Source organism: Triticum dicoccoides, chromosome 4B (assembly GCF_002162155.2).
Source record: "Triticum dicoccoides isolate Atlit2015 ecotype Zavitan chromosome 4B, WEW_v2.0, whole genome shotgun sequence".
Taxonomy (NCBI): domain Eukaryota; kingdom Viridiplantae; phylum Streptophyta; class Magnoliopsida; order Poales; family Poaceae; genus Triticum; species Triticum dicoccoides.
Genome location: NC_041387.1, coordinates 183,849,024 through 183,872,228, shown reverse-complemented (window position 1 = coordinate 183,872,228; position 23,205 = coordinate 183,849,024). Strand labels below are relative to the sequence as shown.

Genomic DNA, 23,205 nt, shown 5'->3' with positions numbered 1-23,205 from the left:
ACTGATCACTAATTGCTAATATTTTACGATTCAACATGATACAAGACTTCAGAACAAGCAACTATATGTATACAATTTCTTATACAACTCTAGCACATATACATTTCAACAACTGAAACGAAGGAGATATATACATCATCATGTAAAACAAGCCTTTGGCCAACAACGAAGAATTAATCGAAGAGAAACAATGAACAAAGCAATTATAAAGAGACGGAAGCACTTTTTTTTTTGGCGAAAGGAGACGGAATCAAATTTAACGAGGAGCTGGAACCAAAGTTGCATCAAGCACACGAGTGAAAAGAATTCATCGATTTCAATTTTTGCATTCGAGAAACTAAGTTGCGTGTGATGCAACATTTGGATTAATCCCAAGCCTAAGCTCTAGATCTACCAGTCCTTGCTTCTTGAGGAACAGATCTACTTCTCCTTGATCCACATGGGGATTAAGACTAGAACTACTAGGGTTTGCGATTGTTTCCATAATTACCTTGGAATGATCAAGGAAGGCTCCTTGTCCATATGGCGAAGCAAGCGCCACCGGCGCCTGATCTACACGCCTCCTCTTCCTCCTCCCCGACAATTCCAAATCCTGTCTGTCATTGTATTGGTGATCTGCAGCTTCTTGATCTCTCACTGCTATGGAGACGACGACCTTGTTGTTATTCCTCTCCTTGATGATGGTTGATAGGTGGGAAGGAGTGGTGGTACTAGGGTTACGGAATAGCTCTAGCTGCTTGTACATGGCACTGGTAGAGTCGTCCTGGTGCGGTTCATCAGCTTGTTCTTGTCGGGCTTGGTCGTCGTCGCCATGACGGAGACGTGCCCTGTCTCGGCGGTGCACATTCATGTGGCCGCCGAGCGCCTGGGCCGACCGGAAATCGCGTTGGCAGAAGGTGCAGGAGTAGGAGCGCGGCGGCCACACCAGCAGGTCGGCCGCGGCATCGCGTGCGAAGGCCCGCTCCTCCCATGAGGACGAGGATGGATCGCTGGCGTACGCCGCCGCCCAAGCTGGGATGCCCCTGCACTTGGCTAGTTGCTCCATTGATTGCTTCCCGGTTTTGCTATCCAGATCCGCACAGGTGAGAGCCTCCCCTCGTAGCTTGCGAGCTTGGATGATTGGAGTTGGAGAGGAGAGAGCAGTGAGCTGGGAAGATGAAGAAAGGGAGATGAGCACGTCTGTATGACTAGCTTGCATTGATAACAACTTAAGGAGTACCAGTACAAGACAGTGTGCAGTTTAGGCTGGCTACTGTTGTTTGCTTGTATGATTTCAATTCAGAAATTGATAGATAATTGGGCAGCTACAGTGTTATTTTCTAGCAAGTAGCCAGGTTGAGTTGGAGTATAGTGATTGTTTTACTGGGAAAAAATTCGAGAGGAAGAGGGACATTTTATTAAGCCTGGGCTTAGTAGTATTTGTTCCTTGTGGGCAAAGTTTCTGGAATACTTGATCTTAACTGGTCACTGTGCAATCTATCCAGGTGAGGTGATCCAGGTGGTAGGGTGTCCCCGTCGAATCTGGATTGATTGCCCAGCTTGACATGTGATTCTTGTCATTATTTGCTCCATCCGAATGAGAAGATCATAAACTCCCGGTTGATCAACATGTCATGAATATGAAAAGGCATCCGAGGTGCTCGGACCCAGTTTATTATAAACATGATCGCATATACAGGAATACTGACTGTCTAATGCCAACCGGCTTGCTAGTGACGACTAAACATTCACACAATCGATTGAGCCTTCCAAGATTCGACCCGTCTTTTAGATTCAGATTTTTTTAGCAAGGGGATGGAGAAAAGAAAAAATATCGGTTGGCCAAATGGAGTATGGTTTGTAGGCCAAAAGAGCAAGGCCGCCTTGGAATTCATGACCTACAGGTCAAGAATGAGGCCCTGCTCAGTAAACGGTTGTTCAAACTTCTTACTGAGGATGGTGTTTGGCAAATCATGTTGCGAAACAAGTATCTAGGTCAAAAGGCGGTGTCCCGGGCATATTGGAAACCTGGTGACTCGCACTTCTGGGCTGGCCTAATGGTGGCAAAGAAACATCTCTTTCACTTTGGGTCTTTCGTGATAAAAGACGGGTCGGAGATTCGTTTCTGGGAAGACATCTGGCTAGCCAATGCCAATCTCAGAGAACAATATCCAGCCTTATATAACATTACTCGTGATAAGAACAATACTATTGCGCACGTGCTCAGTTCATCCCCGCCGAACATTTCGTTCAGGCGGGATTTGATTGGCCCCAGACTTCTGTCATGGCATAATCTTTTGTCCCGGTTGGATTCAATTAACCTGCCACAAGACCGATTGACGTGCTAGTTGATCTAGTTTTGACGAGAACGTCAATCGGTCTTTTATATGAAAAAGTTTCATTTCCCCCTCTAAACATGTACTCCCTTTGATCCAAAATAAGTATCGTTGTTTCGAACTGCGGTTAGTTCAAAACTGCGACACTTATTATGGATCGAAGGTGGTACTATTTTGACGGGCTCTCCCATAAGGCCTGCTTGAATTAGAATTGTTCATTTGTGTCTATGCCCGTATAGAGCACACACGAAAAATACTTCCGCTCCGCAATTTAGGCTCGATCCTACCTGAGGTTGATCCAGACCGGTAACGGTGATATGCTCTCGTACATTATTATCTTTTTGTGAAAAGCATCAGATATGTTATAAAAGTTCACCCAAAGTACAAAAATCACAAACATAAGAAAAATTACATCGAGATTTCAAGACCACTAAATAACCACTGTTGCTGCTAGAACGAGCCACTGACACACCTTTGTCACCGCTCTCCTATCGGAGTCATCTTGACGTTATCGATGACAGTCATTGAGAACTATTTGTGCACGTGCCCCTAAGGACCAGCGCCCTGGAGCCGCAGTCGTAGTTGTTGAAACCTTCCATAGACCTGAAGCACCTGTAATGTCTACTACACAACCTTCTTCTTGTAGACTCATGTTGGGCCTCCAAGCGCAGAGTTTTGTAGGACAGTAGCAAATTTCCATCAAGTGGATGACCTGAGGTTTATCAATCCGTGGGAGGCGTAGGATGAAGATGGTCTCTCTCAAACAACTCTGCAACCAAATAACAAAGAGCCTCTTGTGTCCCCAACACACCCAATACAATGGTTAATTGTATAGGTGCGCTAGTTCAGCGAAGAGATGGTGATACAAGTGCAATATGGATGGTACATATAGGTTTTTGTAATCTGGAAATATAAAAACAGTAAGGTAGCAAGTAACAAAAGTGAGTAAAAACGGTGTTGCAATGCTTGGAAACAAGGTCTAGGGTTCATACTTTCAGTAGTGCAAGTTCTCTCAACAATGATAACATAATTGGATCATATAACAATCCCTCAACATGCACGGAGAATCACTCTAAAGTTCCTATCACGGAGAACAAAAGATGAAAGTGCTTGTAGGGTACGAAACCACCTTAAAGTTATTCTTTCCGATCAATCCATTGAGCTATTCCTATAAGTGTCACAAATAGCCTAGAGTTCGTAGTAAAATAACACCATATGACACACATCAATCAAACCCTAATGTCACCTAGATACTCCAATGTCACCACAAGAACGTGGGTCAATTATACGATATGCATCAAAAAACTTCAGATTCATAATATTCAATCCATCACAAAGAACTTCAAGAGCATCCTGAGATTTCTACTGGAGAAAGGAATATGAAAACGTGCTCCCCTATGCATAGATTACCCCAATGTCACCACGGGAATCTGCAAGTTGATAACCAAAACATACATCAAGTGGATCAACAGAACATCCCATTGTCACCATGGATATCCCATCACAAGACATACATCAAGTGCTCTCATATCCAAAGATTCAATCCGACATAACAAAACCTCGAAGGAAAAGACTCAATTCATCACAAGGTAGAGAAGGGTAAACACCATATGATCCAACTATAGTAGCAAAGCTCGCGGTATATCAAGATCGTGCCAAATCAAGAACACGAGGAAGAGAGATCAAACACATATCTACTGGTACATACCATCAGCCCTGAGGGTGAACTACTTCATCCCCGTCATGGAGAGCATCGGGATGATGAAGATGGCCACCGATGATGGCTTCCCCCTCCGTCAGGGTGCCGGAATGGGCTCCCGGCTGGTTTTTCGTGGCTACAGAGGCTTGCGGCGACGGAACTCCCGATCTAGATTTCTTTCTGGGGGTTTCTGGATTTATAGGAATTTTTTGCGTCGGTTTGACGTCAGGGGGGTCCACGAGTCAGCAACAAGGCAGGGAGCGCGTCCTAGGGGGGTGGGCATGCCCTCCACCCTTGTCATTGACTCGGGACTCTTCTGGCCCAACTCTTGTGCTTCGGGGGCTTCTTCTGGTCCATAAAAAACACCTTAAATTTTCAGCTCGCTTGGACTCATTTTGATATTCCTTTTCTGTAAAACTCAAAAATAAGGGGGAAAACAGAAGCTGACACTGGGCTCTAGGTTAATAGGTTAGTCCCAAAAATAATATTAAATAGCATATTAATGCATATAAAACATCCCAAACAGATAATATAATAGCATGGAATAATCAAAAATTATAGATACGTTGGAGACGTATCAACCTAACACCAAATCTCGCCACATGATGAGAAATCATAACATCACCGCTTCAAGGAGATCATAGCAATTTACGTCGGAGATCCTCATCCACCTGAGCCTCACCTGCGAGGACTAAAAAAACCTAACCTAAACTACTATCTGGAGAGGCACCAGGATTCCCCTCCTCACCACCAATTCCCGGAGCAATAAGCATAGGGGAGCCCAATCCACGGGCTCGCCGGTGAAATCTGGAGGGGAGAGTTTGCCCTAGCTGTCTACTACAGAAACCCTTATAGGTGAAGCTATTAGTGATACACACTAAATGGCACACACCATTGCTAACTTTCCAAAATATCAGTGGCATGTGTTTTAAAGGGCACGCTACTAGTAAGTGCTTACCAGTGACACTATACCTGTGGCGTGCCCCCTACACTAATAGGCACATTGGGCATGCCACCGGTAGCCTTTCCTGCAGTAGTGTGGTAATCATGGGTTGCACACTGGTTTGGCGCAAACATGGCTAGTGTGTGTGGAGGATCACTGTTTATGGATCTACTGACATTTTTACCTTCAAAATGACTCACGGGTTACTCTCTCGGGCTAATCCTATTACGTTGCATTCAACAAAAATTTATGACCTTGCAGTAAATTCTTTCTTATTAGAATTGTCCATGGATATAAAAAAATAAGCGCCCAATTTCCAATTATGAAAATTTTGAAACGAAAGTCCAAACAAAAAACTTCTCTTAACTGAAACCATCGAAGAATGACTGGATGTGGGCTGATAGATATGAATTTGTAAAAATACTGAAAATAGATTGACTAATATCTAATAACTGTTCAGAACACCACTAAACAAGAGCTACGACTGTGGTATAGTAAAATACCAACCCTGGATGCATGGCGAATAGGTGCATGACAAAATCCTATCTTGACTTAAAGTAATCAGTGAACACAAACTAAGTTTTCGTATGGTTACAACTACAAATTAAGGAACCGCAAAAAATATTTCCCAAAAAAAACTCTCCAAGAACACCATGGAACATGGATGGTGAAAATGCCAAATTCGAAGGCCCAAGGAAATAATGGTCCCGGCATAAAACGACCTACAAAACAGTGAAAACATATCTAAATTTCATTGCTCGACTAAAACCCTCTATAGGCCCAGACTTTTCTTAGAAGACCATAAAACATGGGCTAACACACACAAATCTATACAAACTAGAAGGCCCCGTGAAAATATCTTCCAACCGGCACGTTTACCCAAAGATACTACAAAATGTGTGCTAGCACCACATAACTTCTGAAAATAGGGAAATTGAAATCTTCCATAAATCCTTCCCCGATCCTGAAATTGTCAAAGAGAGCTATAAGAGGTGAGCTAATGCTCTCTCCAACAGTTGTGTCCCCTTCCCTCAGCGGACAAGGCAAACTCTCCCCTCCAGGCTTCATCGGCGAACCCATGGCGGGCAGGGGAATACTGTTGCCTTCACACTGGCTAGGAGTTTAGGTTAGGATTGTTTTAGTCCTCGTAGGTGCGGTGCATGGGCGGATGGTAACGCTTCTTCTTTGAGTTTGTCTTTCGGGCTCCGACCCTTCTCCATTTTGTCCATCTAGATGTGTTCGACAGAGCTCTGATGTAGACTCCTATCGTCTCCTATAGGCAGCGAGGCTAGGGTTTCTCGTCATGCAGGCGTGATGGCGAGATTTGGTATCTACTATTTTCGATCTGTTTAAGGGTTCAATGGCACTGACTCAGGCCCCAGGACGTTGGTCCTTAGGGGGACGTGCACAAAGACTTCCAGGCTGTCATCAGCAAGGTCAAACGGGCTCTCATAGGGGAGTAGCGACAGTGGCACGTCAGCGGCTTATTCTGGCGATGGTAGTGGTCGTTCGATGGTCTAGATGCTTCAATGTAATTTTTATTATGTTTTAGGTGCTTTGTACTTCTGATGAAATTTTATAATATATCTGAATCTTTTTCGCAAATTAATAATCATGGAATAATCCTAAAAATATAAACCTCTCTAGCAACAAATAGTCAGGTGCTCTAGTAATCATATTGTTGAAGCTATGTTAAAACTGAATTAGTTTATATATGACCCAATGATGTGTGTATTTGACACCCATCTTTTCTTTAAGTTTAACCCTAATGTTCTTGAGGTTTATCTTCGTTTACCCCACTAATAGTTACCATTTTAGTTTGTTATCTATCTTTTTTATTTGTAGGTTTTTATGTGGATTACACCCCTCGTGGACTTTTTGCGATAATTGGTCCAGGGTGAAACAAAGATGAGCTTGGAGTTGAATTTGGTGAGTTACAAGGAAGCGTCCTCAAGATGACCTCAAATGAAAAAGTGTTCAATGTGAAAGTTGTTTGCCTCCTCGATTTGAACAACTTTGCATTTTTGGATCATCTCAATTGAAGGTGGTATGCAAAATCTAGAACTGAAATACGAACTCAACAAACTAGGGCATAACCAGAAGTAATATCGAGCATTGATATCGTATCGGCGCTCGTACTTCCACGGGATAGACAAGAAAACAAGGGCCCCATTTTGGGTGGAGTTTGATGTCTCGGGTTAGTGGGGAGATAAGGAACACTTTGAAGACTTTTTCATTTGAGGAGAAGGACCAATAGAGGAGAGATGAATGATGTGGCTTTATATTCATCTTCAACCCTCGCGGTCGCCATCGTCACTTTCATCAGCATGTTCACCTCCAAAAATCTTGTCTTCCTTCCTTATCGCGGCCTTTGTGAAGGGATGTAATAAATCTTGAACCATTTTAGTGCAATGTTTACTTAAGTCATTGTTGGTTCTACGTCTCCGTAATCTAGTACGCCAAGTTAGATCATGGTTGTTGTTTTTTGTTTGCTGCCTCTACGTGTTTTTGTCTTCGTGATTGGAGATGTCCAATCCACCGGCATTGTTGGAGACATCCAACCTCCCGGCCACATGCAAAATAGATGTGTGTTTTTGTGAATCAATAGACCTCTTTTGATAAGACTTTTGTATCTTGAGAGGAGCACATCTCATTTGAGAAGTAATGGTTGTCCATGGAACCTTATACATTGCCTCGGTCTTCCTGACCTTAATCACTTTCATGACAGTGCAAGTCGCTACTGACGGGGAGGACAAAATTGGGTTGGGTTTTGCCAGCGGCAATTGAGAGGTAGCGATAATTGAGTGACTGCCCAACGAGTACGATAGTGTTGTCACTGGTCGCCCAATTAGCAATAGTGACCCAAAATCCAGACGCAACCTTTTTTCGACTAAACATTGCATTAAATTCTCCTAGTTTATTCTCCATTCTGGTCTAGTTTAATTTTCTGACCTGGTTTATAGTTTACTTAAATATCTTTATTACCGTGTCCATAAGTTTCATTCACTTAACATAATTAGGTAACTAATTAGGCTCCCGTTTTCTTGTTGATGTAGGGACAGGCAAGGATGATTGCTTTGGCACATGCAATATTCCTCTCTCTAGTTATTTTAGATATATATACGTATATAATTAGCTTTCGTGTGTGTGCCGTATTTGTCCTCACCCACAGCCACAGCCGACAGTGTTGTACTGTGAAATTGTTTTCCTGGGCCACAGATACGTACAGACACATTGAAGCATATATATGCCCCTGCTGCTCTGCAGCTGACACATGCATGGTACTGGCACCGGTGAAAAGATAAGAACTCCTCGCTAGCCTCCATGCTGATGATGCAGTCAGTCAATTGTGCATTGATCGATTCTTAGTCGGCAGCAGTATGCAGTGCCACTATCCTTTTCTGGACAACTGTCAATTGGCTTTGGTCGGATCCTCCTCTTCTTAATTCCGTGCTGTATGCAAGAAGATCGATCAGCTACTGTATGCTAATCGGAGCAGATCGAACACCAACACAAAGATTCCTCCTGCATGCGTTGCTGTTTTCTGGCGTGCCTTACACCCAAAGGTTGTTTGTATCCATGTAGAGCCGGACGATAGCAGCTCTACCACCAGTACTTTGCTCCGTGAAGTACCTGACTAGGTATGATCTCTTCAGTTAGATATATGGTTGCAGTTAAAAGCACGTGAACAAAAACATGTAGAAGTTTGTCCCAGACATCAAAACGCAAGGAAAATGAAGAAATCGTTCTTTGGATATATGATATAGTGACTACATTGATCATACACCAATGAGTATGTGGAAATAGGAAGGTAGTGTGTGGTTATTAGAATTGAGTTTCGCTTCGCGCTCCCGCCCCTAAAGTTTACACGAATGTTAAAGTTACTTAAAAAAGGCATCGTCATACTAGTCTATAGATCAAACGTATTAAGTAGATTGATTTGGATACAATCGGCTCGGGTTGCCTCAGCTGGTTTGTTGATGTGAAGTCGAAGCTGCGGTGGCGAGGCCCCAGTGATATACGATGACAGGCAATAGGTGGTTCATTTGATGATCTTCTGCGGCGCCGGCCGTGCCTAGTTTTCCTTCGTGATTCTCCGTCAGAGTCGGGGCTGTGCAGCCTGGTCGCAAGTGGCTGGGTCTAGCGTGAATCTTCATGCATCTTCACACGGCCTCTTTGGTGTGGGTTGATCGACGATCGCCTACGGTGAAGTCGGAGTTGTTTGCTCAGGGTTTAGGGATGGTTGTGACGCCTCTAGGGGAGGAGTAATGACGATGACGTATGCGTCTTGTCCCGATGAGACCCTCTTTGGAGTGGTGTGCGTGGGGTACCTTGTGCGTCGCTCAGCGTTGTGATGGTTTTCACCGGTTCTCCATAATTAACTGGACAATCTGGTTTTCGCTCGGTTTTCCCTAGTTAACGAAGCAACTCTTTTCTTCTTAATGAATGAAGGATACCTGCCATTTCCAAGAAAAAAAATACTATATTCCATTTTTTATTGAAGGAGTACATTCTAATCGCCACCTTTAATTTGCACTGAAATCCTCAAACTTTTCTAAAGGGATGTACCAAAGCAAACTTTGAATTGAGTTTAGGTTTTCTATTTTCGTGCCATGGTTCCTTAGTTGTGCTCAGTTTTGCTTCATGGATCTAACTCTCCTCACATTTCCCCTCTTCTCATCCACCCTATCCTCACAAAAACCAAAACGGAGCACCGCACTCGGGTCAAGCACGTTAACTGCTACCTCCCGGCGAGTGGGGTCGCGTTAAATCCTGACGGGTGGGGTCAGGGCCTCTAATGAAAGGTGGGATAGGTTAGCTTATGACAGGTGGGCCCAACGTAAGGCTCGGTCATCTCTCTCTCTCTCTCTCTCACACACACACACACACACACGCACACACACATTTTGAACCGCCCTACCTCGAGTAGCTCCCCACACAGCCGCCAACGCCACCATGCCCGCTGCCCCGAATCCGTTTACCAGCGGCGCGACTGACGAACAGCGGCGTTGCACCTCTACTGCATATACCTCCCCTCCCCCTTGTCTAGTACATCTCCTCGACCAATCTACCCTCCTCCCGATGATCTATCACCGATCAATCGGCTGGTCCGCCACATCTACCTTTCGTCCTCGCCTGCTGATACGTCCATTTTGCATCATGCTTTTATATCAATATTTATTGCATTATGGGTCGTTATTACACGTTATGTCACAATACTGATGGCTATTCTCTCTTATTTTTCAAGGTTTACATGAAGAGGGAGAATGCCGGTGGCTGGGATTCTGGGCTGGAAAAGAAGCAAATATTAGAGACCTATTCTGCACAGCTCTAAAAGTCCTGAAACTTCACGAAAGTCATTTTGGGAATTAATAAAAAATATTGAGCGGAAGAAGTACTAGAGGGGGCCCACATCCTAGCCACGAGGGTGGGGGCGCGCCCTACCCCCTGGGCGCGCCCCCTGCCTCGTGGGCCACCTAGCAGCCCTCCGGTGCCCATCTTCTGCTATATGAAGTCTTTTACCCTGGAAAAAATCATAAGGAAGCTTGCGGGTCGAAACTCCGCCGCCGCGAGGCGGAACCTTGGCGAAACCAATCTAGGGCTTCGGTGGCGCTATTCTGCCGGGGAAACTTCCCTCCGGGAGGAGAAAATCATCACCATCGTCATCAACATCGATCCTCTCATCGGGAGGGGGTCAATCTCCATCAACATCTTCACCAACAGCATCACCTCTCAAACCCTAGTTCATCTCTTGTATCCAATCTTTATACCAAAACATCAGATTGGTACCTATGGGTTGCTAATAGTGTTGATTACTCCTTGTACTTGATGCTAGTTGGTTTATTTGGTGGAAGATCATTTGTTCAGATCCTTAATGCATATTAATACCCTTCTAATCATGAACATGAATATGCTTTGTGAGTAGTTGCGTTTGTTCCTGAGGACATGGGTGAAGTCTTGCTATTAGTAGTCATGTGAATTTGGTATTCGTTCGATATTTTGATGAGATGTATGTTGTCTCTCCTCTGGTGGTCTTATGTGAACATGGACTACATGACACTTCACCTTTATTTGGGCCTAGAGGAAGGCATTGGGAAGTAATAAGTAGATGATGGGTTGCTAGAGTGACAGAAGCTTAAACCCTAGTTTATGAGTTGCTTCGTAAGGGGCTGATTTGGATCCACATGTTTCATGAAATGGTTAGGTTTACCTTAATACTTCTTTTGTAGTTGCGGATGCTTGCAATAGGGGTTAATCATAAGTGGGATGCTTGTCCAAGAAAGGGTAGTACCCAAGCACCGGTCCACCCACATATCAAATTATCAAAGTAACGAACGAGAATCATATGAACGTGATGAAAACTGGCTTGACGATAATTCTCATGTGTCCTCGGGAGCGCTTTTCTCTATATAAGAACTTGTCCAGGCTTGTCCTTTACTACAAAAAGGATTGGTCCACCTTGCTGCACCTTATTTACTTTCATTTCTTGTTACCCGTTACAAATTACCTTATCACAAAACTATCTGCTACCGATAAGTTCAGTGCTTGCAGAGAATACCTTACTGAAAACCGCTTGTCATTTCCTTCTGTTGCTCGTTGGGTTCAACACTCTTACTTATTGAAAGGACTACGATAGATCTCCTACACTTGTGGGTCATCAAGACTCTTTTCTGGCGCCGTTGCCGGGGAGTGAAGCGCCTTTGGTAAGTGGAAATTGGTAAGGAAACATTTATATAGTGTGCTGAAATTTACTGTCACTTATTACTATGGAACATAATCCTTTGAGGGGCTTGTTCGGGGTATCTTCACCCTGACCAGTAGAGCAAAGAGTTGCTCCTCAACCTACTGAACCTACTGAAAATGTTTACTTTGAAATTCCTTCGGGTATGGTAGAGAAACTGCTAGCTAATCCCTTTGCAGGAGATGGAACATTGCATCCCGATTTACACCTAATCTATGTGGATGAAGTTTGTGGATTATTTAAACTTGCAGGTATGCCTGATGATGTTATCAAGAAGAAGGTCTTCCCTTTATCTTTGAAGGGAGATGCATTGACATGGTATAGGCTATGTGATGATATGGGATCATGGGACTACAAACGATTGAAATTGGAATTTCACCAGAAGTTTTATCCTATGCATCTTGTTCATCGTGATCGTAATTATATATATAATTTTTGGCCTTGCGAAGGAGAAAGCATCGCTCAAGCTTGGGGGAGGCTTAATTCAATGTTATATTCATGCCCCAATCATGAGCTCTCAAGAGAAATGATTATTCAAAAAATTTATGCTCGGCTTTCTCTCAATAATCGCTTGATGCTCGATACTTCTTGTGCTGGGTCTTTTATGATGAAGACTATTGAATCCAAATGGGATTTATTGGAAAGAATTAAACGCAACTCTGAAGATTGGGATTCCGACGAAGGTAATGAGTCAGGTATGACACCTAAGTTTGATTGTGTTAAATCTTTTATGGATACCGATGCTTTTCGTGGATTTAGCACTAAATATGGACTTGACTCTGAGATAGTAGCTTCTTTCTGTGAATCATTTGCTACTCATGTTGACCTCCCTAAGGAGAAGTGGTTTAAATATAATCCTCCTACTGAAGTAAAAGTAGTTGCACCTATTACAGTTGAAGAAAATACTATCAGTTATAATGATCCTATTGTTCCTTTCACTTAATTATATTGAGAAACCACCTTTCCCTATTAGGATAAAAGATCATGCTAAAGCTTCAACTATGGTTCGTAAGATTAATATTAGAACATATACACCACCTGAGCAAATTAAAGTTGAGGCTAGTATTGCTATGGTTAAGGATCTCTTGGCTGATAATATTGATGGGCATGTTATTTATTTCTGTGATGCAGCTGCTAGAATTGCTAGACCCGATGCTAAGAAACATAGACCTGTTGTAGGCATGCCTGTTATTTCTGTTAAAATAGGAGATCATTGTTATCATGGCTTATGTGATATGGGTACTAGTGCTAGTGCAATACCTCATTCCTTATATGAATAAATTATGCATGACGTTGCACCTGTTGAGATAGAAGATATTGATGTTACAATTAAGCCTGCCAATAGAGATACTATTTCACCAATTGGGATTGTTAGAGATGTTGAAGTCTTGTGTGGAAAAGTTAAATATCCTGCTAATTTCCTTGTTCTTGGTTCCCTACAAGATGACTTTTGTCCCATCATATTTGGTAGACCCTTCTTGAATACTATTAATGCTAGGATAGATTGCGAAAAGGATGTTGTTACCATTGGTTTGGGAGATATGTCTCATGAGTTTAATTTTGCTAAATTTCGTAGACAACCCCATGATAAAGAATTCCCTTGTAAGGATGAAATTACTGGTCTTGCTTCTATTGCCGTGCCACCTAATGATCCTTTAGAACAATATTTGCTAGACCATGAAAATGATATGTTTATGAATGAAAGAAGGGAAATAGATGAAGTATTTTTTAAACAGGGACCTATTTTGAAACACAACTTGCCTGTTGAAATCTTAGGGGATCCTCCACCACCCAAGGGTGATCCCGTGTTTGAGCTTAAACCATTACCTGATACTCTTAAATATGCTTATCTTGATGAAAAGAAGATATATCCTGTTATTATTACTGCTAACCTTTCAAAGCAGGAAGAGGAAAGATTATTGAAAACTCTGAAGAAGCACCGTGCTGCTATTGGATGCACCAGTTATCGATCACCAACGACGATTAAATCCTAAGATGAAAGAAGTGGTAAGAAAGGAAATACTAAAGCTCCTCGAGGCAGGTATAATTTATCCCGTTGCTGATAGTCAGTGGGTACGTCATGTCCATTGTGTCCCTAAGAAGGGAGGTATTACTGTTGTTCCTAATGATAAAGACGAATTGATCCCACAAAGAATTATTACAGGTTATAGGATGGTAATTGATTTCCACAAATTAAATAAAGCTACTAGAAAAGATCATTACCCTTTACCTTTTATTGATCAAATGCTAGAAAGACTATCCAAACATACACATTTTTGCTTTCTAGATGGTTACTCTATTTTCTCTCAATCACCTGTGTCAGCAGAGGATCAAGAAAAGACCACTTTTACTTGCCCTTTCGGTACTTTTGCTTATAGACGTATGCCTTTTGGTTTATGTAATGCACCTGCTACCCTTCAAAGATGCATGATGGCTATATTCTCTAACTTTTGTGAAAAGATTTGTGAGGTATTCATGGATGATTTCTCCGTTTATGGATCCTCTTTTGATGATTGTTTGAGCAACCTTGAACGAGTTTTGCAGTGATGTGAAGATACTAGTCTCGTCTTGAATTGGGAGAAGTGCCATTTTATGGTCAATGAAGGCATTGTCTTGGGGCATAAAATTTCTGAAAGAGTATTGAAGTTGATAAAGCTAAGGTTGATGCAATTGAAAAGATGTCGTGTCCCAAGGACATCAAAGGTATAAGAAGCTTCTTTGGTCATGTCGGTTTTTATAGGAGGTTCATTAAGGACTTCTCTAAAATTTCTAGGCCTTTGACTAATCTATTACAAAAAGATATTCCTTTTGTCTTCGATGATGATTGTGTAGAAGCATTTGAAATACTTAAGAAAGCTCTGATTTCTGCACCTATTGTTCAGCCACCTGATTGGAATTTATCCTTTGAAATTATGTGTGATGCGAGCGATTATGCTGTAGGTGCTGTTCTAGGACAAAGAGTTGATAAGAAACTAAATGTTATTCAATATGCTAGTAAAACTCTAGACACTGCCCAGAGAAATTATGCTACTACTGAAAAAGAATTCTTAGCAGTTGTACTTGCTTGTGATAAGTTCAGACCTTATATTGTTGATTCTAAAGTAACTATTCACACTGACCATGCTGCTATTAAATATCTTATGGAAAAGAAAGATGCTAAACCTAGACTTATTAGATGGGTTCTCCTACTACAAGAATTTGATTTGCATATTATTGATAGAAAGGGAGCTGAGAACCCCGTTGCACACAACTTGCCTAGGTTAGAAAATGTTATTGATGACCCACTACCTATTGATGATAGCTTTCCTGATGAACAATTAGTTGTCATAAATGATTCTCGTACTGCTCCATGGTATGCTGATTATGCTAATTAAATTGTTGCTAAATTCATACCACCTTGTTTCACATACCAACAAAAGAAAAAGGTTTTCTATGATTTAAGACATTACTTCTGGGATGACCCACACCTTTATAAAGAAGGAGTAGATGGTGTTATTAGACGTTGTGTATCTGAGCATGAACAGGAACAGATCCTACGCAGGTGTCACTCCGAGGCATATGGAGGACACCATGCTAGAGATAGAACTGCACACAAGGTATTACAATCCGGTTTTTATTGGCCTACTCTCTTTAAAGATGCCCGTAAGTTTGTCTTGTCTTGTGATGAATGTCAAAGAAATGCCTATGAATTATTCTCTTGTTATTGAACCATTTGATGTTTGGGGCTTTGATTACATGGGACCGTTTCCTTCCTCTAATGGATATATACATATTTTAGTTGCTATTGATTACGTTACTAAGTGGGTAGAAGCTATTCCAACTAGTAGTGCTGACCATAACACCTCTATTAAGATGCTTAAAGAAGTTATTTTTCCGAGCTTTGGTGGCCCTAGATACTTAATGACTGATGGTGGTTCACATTTTATTCATGGTGCTTTTCTTAAAATGCTTGCTAAGTATGATGTTAATCATAGAATTGCATCTCCATATCACCCACAGTCTAGTGGTCAAGTAGAATTGAGTAATAGAGAGCTCAAATTAATTTTGCAAAAGACTGTTAATAGATCTAGAAAGAATTGGTCCAAGAAACTTGATGATGCATTGTGGGCTTACAAAACTGCATATAAGAATCCGATGGGTATGTCTCCGTACAAATTGGTTTATGGAAAGGCATGTCACTTACCTCTCGAACTTGAACATAAGGCATATTGGGCCATTAAAGAGCTCAATTATGATTTCAATCTTGCCGGTGATAAGAGGTTATTTTACATTAGCTCACTTGATGAATGGAGAACCCAAGCCTATGAGAATGCCAAACTGTTTAAAGAAAAGGTTAAAAGATGGCATGACAAAAGGATACAAAAGCGTGAGTCTACGTAGGTGATTATGTTTTGCTTTTCAACTCTCGTTTAAGATTTTTTTGCAGGAAAACTTCTCTCTAAATGGGAAGGCCCTTACGTTATCAAGGAGGTCCATCATTCTGGTGCCATAAAAATCAACAACTTTGAAGGCACAAATCCGAAGGTGGTGAACGGTTAAAGAATCAAACATTATATCTCAGGTAACCCAATAAATGTTGAAACTAATATTATTGAAACCGTAACCCTGGAGGAATACATAAGGGACACTTTCCAAAACGTTTCAGACTCCGAAAAGGAATAGGTATGTGGTACGGTAAGTAAACTGACTCCAAAACAGTTCTAATAGCAATTTTTCTCTGTTTTGGAATATTTAAGAAAATAGGAAAATAAGAAGTAGTTCGAGAAGGACACGAGGCATCCATGAGGGTGGAGGGCACGCCCTACCCCCCTGGGCGCGCCCCCTGCCTCGTGGGCACCTCGTGTGCTCTCCGGACTCCATTTTCTTGCGCGATACTTCTTTCGGTCGGTAAAAATTCATTATATAATCTCCCGAAGGTTTTGACCACCGTATCACGCAAATATCCTCGGTCTTTGTTTCGAGCTATTTTCTGTCAGATTTGTCCAGGCCAGGCATCATGACGTCACCCTCCTCCAACAATGAAGACAAGGATTCTTGGCTATTGAAGATAGAGCTTAAGAGAGAAGAACCCGGTGAGATCAACAAGGATGATGGGATCAAGAAGGCCATGGAGGATCATGCTCCGGTGGCAGAAGAAGAAGACATCATTCAACCTCTTCCCAACCTCTTTACCCCAACTGAGATTGAAGCTTTCAAGATGATTGAGTTAGCTCTCATACAAAACAAGTATCTCACACATGAAAATATTTTGTTGAAGGATCATATCGTCGCACTCAAGGGCATTATCCGCAAATTGGAAGAGATCATATGCTCGATGTGCGACTATCCATCATCATCACCACCTTCTTCACCAGCAAAGAAGACATGATCACATGGGTATGGGCACTCCCCTTGGCAACTGCCAAGCTTGGGGGAGGTGCCCCGGTATCGTATCACCATCACACTCCTATCTTTACCGTTTTTCTTAGTTCGATCCTTTTAGTAATATCTTGATCTAGTAGAATAAATTTTTGGTATGAATTAGTTTTGAGTTTTGCTTTATGATCCCTCTATGTAATCGAGTCCATGAGCTATATATAATAAAGATTAGTGTTGAGTCAAGGGCTTTGCTATCTTACTATGATCTTGAGGAAATAAAAGAATAAAAAGAAATAAAAGAGACCATATTGATCTTATGGATAGTAATGACTTCACATATAAAAAGTATGATGATTAAAAGTTGTTGAGAGTTGGCAAACATAGTTTTAGTCATCATTGCAATTAATAGGAAGTAATAAAGAAAGAGAGGTTCTCACATATAAATATACTATATTGGACATCTTTTATAGATTGTGAGCACTCATTAAAGTATGACATGCTAAAGAGTTGATGTTGGACAAGGAAGACAACGTAATGGGTTATGTTTTCTCACATCTTAGTTAAAGTATATTGTCATGGGTCATCCAACATGTTGAGCTTGCCTTTCCCCCTCATGCTAGCCAAATTCCTTGCACCAAGTAGAGATACTACATGTGCTTCCAAATATCCTTAAACCCAGTTTTGCCATGAGAGTCCACTATACCTACCTATGGACTGAGTAAGATCCTTCAAGTAAGTTGTCATGTTGCAAGCAATAAAAATTGCTCTCTAAATATGTATGACTTACTAGTGTGGAGAATAAAGCTTTATACGATCTTGTGATATGGAAGAAATAAAAGCGACGGACTGCATAATAAAGTTTCATATCATAAGTGGCAATATAAAGTGACGTTCTTTTGCATTAAGATTTCGTGCATCCAACCCTAAAAGCACATGACAACCCCTGCTTCCGTCTGCGAAGGGCCTATCTTTTACTTTCTGTCTTATGCAAGAGTCATGGTGATCTTCACCTTTCCTTTTTACATTTTATCCTTTGGCAAGCACCTCGTGTTGGAAAGATCCTGATATATATATCCAATTGGATGTAAGTTAGCATGAACTATTATTGTTGACATTACCCTTGAGGTAAAAGGTTGGGAGGCAACACTATAAGCCCATATCTTTCTGTGTCCGATTAAAACTCTATAACCATAAGTATTGCGTGAGTGTTAGAGATTGTGAAAGATTAAATGATAGTTGGGTATGTGGACTTGCTGAAAAGCTCTTATATTGACTCTTTATGATGTTATGATAAATTGCAATTACTTCAATAACCGAGATTATAGTTGTTGGTTCTCAATGAAGTTTCTGATTCATACTTGATATTGTGAATAGATTGTTACTTGAGCATAAGAAATCATATGACAAAATATATATGTTGCTGTTATAAGAATGATCATGATGCCCTCATGTTCGTATTTTATTTTATCGACACATCTATCTCTAAACATGTGGACATATTTTTTCGATATCGGCTTCCACTTGAGGACAAGCAAGGTCTAAGCTTGGGGGAGTTGATACGTATTGCATCATGCTTTTATATCGATATTTTTTGCATTATGGGCTGTTATTTCACGTTATGTCACAATACTTATGGCTATTCTCTCTTATTTTTCAAGGTTTACATGAAGAGGGAGAATGCCGGCAGCAGGGATTCTAGGCTGGAAAAGGAGCAAATATTAGAAACCTATTCTGCATAGCTCCAAAAGTCCTGAAACTCCATGAATGTCATTTTGGAAATTAATAAAAAATATTGATCAGAAAAAGTACCAGAAGGGGCCCACACCCTGGCCACGAGGGTGGGGGGCGCGCCCTACCCCCTGGGCGTGCCCCCTGCCTCGTGGGCCACCTGGCAGCTGATACGTCTCCAACGTATCTATAATTTTTGATTGTTCCATGCTATTATATTACCTCTTTTGGATGTTTATGGGCTTTATTTTACACATTTATATCATTTTTGGGACTAACCTGCTAACCGGAGGCCCAGCCCGTATTGCTGTTTTTTTTCCTATTTCAGTATTTCGAAGAAAAGGAATATCAAGCGGAGTCCAAACGGAATGAAACCTTCGGGAGCGTGATTTTTGGAACGAACGTGATCCAGAGGACTTGGAGTGCAAGTCAAGAAGCAGCCGAGGCTTCCACGAGATAGGAGGGCCCCCCCCTATAGGGCACGCCCCCTGTCTCGTGGGCCCCTCGGGCGTCCACCGACGTACTTCTTCCTCCTATATAGGCCTATGTACCCTGAAAACATCCAGGGAGCAGACGAAACACAATTTCCACCACCGTAACCTTCTGTATCTGCAAGATCTCATCTTGGAGCCTTCGCCGGCACTCTGCTGGAGGGGGAATCGACCATGGAGGGCTTCTACATCAACATCCTTGCCCCTCCGATGAGTTGTGAGTAGTTTACCACAAACCTACGGGTCCATAGTTATTAGCTAGATGGCTTCTTCTCTCTTTTTGGATCTCAATACAATGTTCTCCCCCTCTCTTGTGGAGATCTATTCGATGTAAACTCTTTTTGCGGTGTGTTTGTCGAGATCCGATGAATTGTGGGTTTATGATCAAGTTTATTTATGAATAATATTTGAATCTTCTCTGAATTCTTTTATGTATGATTGAGTTATCTTTGCAAGTCTCTTCGAATTATCAGTTTGGTTTGGCCTACTAGATTGATCTTTCTTGCCATGGGAGAAGTGCTTAGCTTTGGGTTCAATCTTGCGGTGTCCTTATCCAGTGACAGAAAGGGTTGCAAGGCACGTATTGTGTTGTTTCCATCGGGAATAACAAGATGGGGTTTATATCATATTGCTTGAGTTTATCCCTCTACATCATGTCATCTTGCTTAATGCGTTACTCTGTTCTTATGAACTTAATACCCTAGATGCAGGCAGGAGTCGGTCGATGTGTGGAGTAATAGTAGTAGATGCAGGCAGGAGTCGGTCTACTTGTTGCGGATGTGATGCCTATATACATGATCATGCCTAGATAATCTCATAATTATTCGCTTTTCTATCAATTGCTCGACAGTAATTTGTTCACCCACCGTAATACTTATGCTATCTTGAGAGAAGCTTCTAGTGAAACCTATGGCCCCTGGGTCTATCTCTTATCATATTTGCTTCCAATCTACTTTTATTTGCATCTTTACTTTTTGCATCTATATTATAAAATACCAAAAATATATTTATCTTATCTTACTATCTTCATTAGATCTCACTTTCGCAAGTGGCCGTGAAGGGATTGACACCCCCTTTATTGCGTTGGTTGCGAGTTCTTTGTTTGTTTGTGTACGTGCGTGAGACTTTTGAGGAGCCTCCTACCGGATTGATACCTTGGTTCTCCACACAATCCCCATCATCATATTCTATTCCACCCATAGTGCTATATCCATGGCTCACGCTCATGTATTGCGTGAAGGTTGAAAAAGTTTGAGATTATTTAAGTATGAAACAATTGCTTGGCTTGTCATCGGGGGTATAGAAGTTGGGAACATCTTTGTATGACGAAAATGAAGCATAGCCTAACTATATGATTTTGTAGGGATGAACTTTCTTTTGCCATGTTATTTTGAGAAGACATGATTACTTTGATTAGTATGCTTGAAGTGTTACTATTTCTTTTATCAATATGAACTTTTATTTTGAATCATTTGGATCTGAACATTCATGCCATAATAAATAAAATTACATTATGAATCATGATAGGTAGCATTCCACATCAAAAATTCTCTTTTTATCATTTACCTACTCAAGGACGAGCAGGAATTAAGCTTGGGGATGCTTGATACGTCTCCAACGTATCTATAATTTTTGATTGTTCCATCCTATTATATTACCCCTTTTGGATGTTTATGGGCTTTATTTTACACATTTATATCATTTTTGGGACTAACCTACTAACCGGAGGCCCAGCCCGTATTGCTGTTTTTTTTGCCTATTTCAGTATTTCGAAGAAAAGGAATATCAAACGGAGTCCAAACGGAATGAAACCTTTGGGAGCGTGATTTTTGGAACGAACGTGATCTAGAGGACTTGGAGTGCAAGTCAAGAAGCAGCCGAGGCTCCAACGAGATAGGAGGGCGCCCCCCTGTCTCATGGGCCCCTCGGGCGTCCACCGACGTACTTCTTCCTCCTATATAAGCCTACGTACCCTGAAAACATCTAGGGAGCAGACAAAACACAATTTCCACCACCGTAACCTTTTGTATCCGCGAGATCTCATCTTGGAGCCTTCGTCGGCACTCTGCTGGAGGGGGAATCGACCATGGAGGGCTTCTACATCAACATCCTTGCCCCTCCGATGAGTTGTGAGTAGTTTACCACAGACCTACGGGTCCATAGTTATTAGCTAGATGGCTTCTTCTCTCTTTTTGGATCTCAATACAATGTTCTCCCCCTCTCTTGTGGAGATCTATTTGATGTAAACTCTTTTTGCGGTGTGTTTGTCGAGATCCGATGAATTGTGGGTTTATGATCAAGTTTATCTATGAATAATATTTGAATCTTCTCTGAATTCTTTTATATATGATTGAGTTATCTTTGCAAGTCTCTTCGAATTATCAGTTTGGTCTGGCCTACTAGATTGATCTTTCTTGCCATGGGAGAAGTGCTTAGCTTTGGGTTCAATCTTGCGGTGTCCTTATCCAGTGACAGAAAGGGTTGCAAGGCACGTATTGTATTGTTGCCATCGAGGATAACAAGATGGGGTTTATATCATCTTTCTTGAGTTTATCCCTCTACATCATGTCATCTTGCTTAATGCGTTACTCTGTTCTGATGAACTTAATACTCTAGATGCAGGCAGGAGTCGGTCTACTTGTTGTGGACGTGATGCCTATATACATGATCATGCCTAGATAATCTCATAATTATTCGCTTTTCTATCAATTGCTCGACAGTAATTTGTTCACCCACCGTAATACTTATGCTATCTTGAGAGAAGTCTCTAGTGAAACCTATGGCCCCCGGGTCTATCTCTTATCATATTTGCTTCCAATCTACTTTTATTTGCATCTTTACTTTTTATATCTATATTATAAAATACCAAAAATATATTTATCTTATCTTACTATCTTTATTAGATCTCACTTTCGCAAGTGGCCGTGAAGGGATTGACAACCCCTTTATTGTGTTGGTTGCGAGTTCTTTGTTTGTTTGTGTAGGTGCGTGGGACTTTTGAGGAGCCTCCTACCGGATTGATACCTTGGTTCTCAAAAACTGAGGGAAATACTTGCACTACTATTGCTGCATCACCCTCTCCTCTCCGAGGAAAACCAACGCAAGCTCAAGACGTAGAAAGAAGGATTTCTGGCGCCGTTGCCGGGGAGGTCTTCGCTCAAGTCAAGACATAGCAAGTACCCATCACAAACCCATCTCCCTCGCATTTACATTATTTTCCATTTGCCTCTCGTTTTCCTGTCCCCCACTTCACCCTTGCCGTTTTATTCGCCCTCTCTTTCTCAATCTCTCTCTCTCTCTCTTTCGCTTGCCTTTTTCTGTTTGCTTGTGTGTTGGTTTACTTTTTGCCATGGCGCAAGATAATACCAAATTGTGTGATTTCTCGAATACCAATAATAATGATTTCTTTAGTACTCCGATTGCTCCTCTTAATGATGTTGAGTCTTGTGAAATCAATACTGCTTTGCTGAATCTTGTTATGAAAGATCAATTCGCCGGCCTTCCTAGTGAAGATGCCGCTACTCATCTAAACAACTTTGTTGATTTGTGTGATATGCAAAAGAAGAAAGATACGGATAACAATATTGTTAAATTGAGTTATTTCCGTTTTCACTTAGAGATCGTGCTAAAATTTGGTTTTCGTCTTTGCCTAAAAATAGTATTGATTCTTAGAACAAGTGCAAAGATGCTTTTATCTCTAAGTATTTTCCTCCCGCTAAGATTATCACTCTTAGGAACGATATCATGAATTTTAAACAACTTGATCATGAGCATGTTGCCCAATCTTGGGAAAGAATGAAATTGATGCTTCACAATTTCCCTACTCATGGTTTGAATTTATGGATGATCACACAAAAAATTTATGCCGGTTTGAACTTTGCTTCTAGAAATCTCTTAGATTCAGCCGCGGGAGGCACGTTTATGGAAAT

The 23,205-nt window shown here is 41.5% G+C and overlaps 1 protein-coding gene across 1 annotated transcript; it reads right to left on the bottom strand.

The window, feature by feature from the left end:
- Nucleotides 1-297: 297 nt before the first annotated feature.
- LOC119292611 (probable transcriptional regulator RABBIT EARS) lies at nucleotides 298-1,198 on the bottom strand. Its single transcript, XM_037571393.1, has one exon. The coding sequence runs from the start codon at nucleotides 1,196-1,198 to the stop codon at nucleotides 338-340; it is 861 nt and encodes a 286-aa protein (XP_037427290.1). The 3' UTR covers nucleotides 298-337.
- Between the last annotated feature and the right edge of the window lie 22,007 nt (nucleotides 1,199-23,205).

Coding starts and splice junctions, on each gene's coding strand:
- LOC119292611 (XM_037571393.1), bottom strand. CDS start 1,198: ATGCAAGCTAGTCATACAGACGTGCTCATCTCCCTTTCTTCATCTTCC.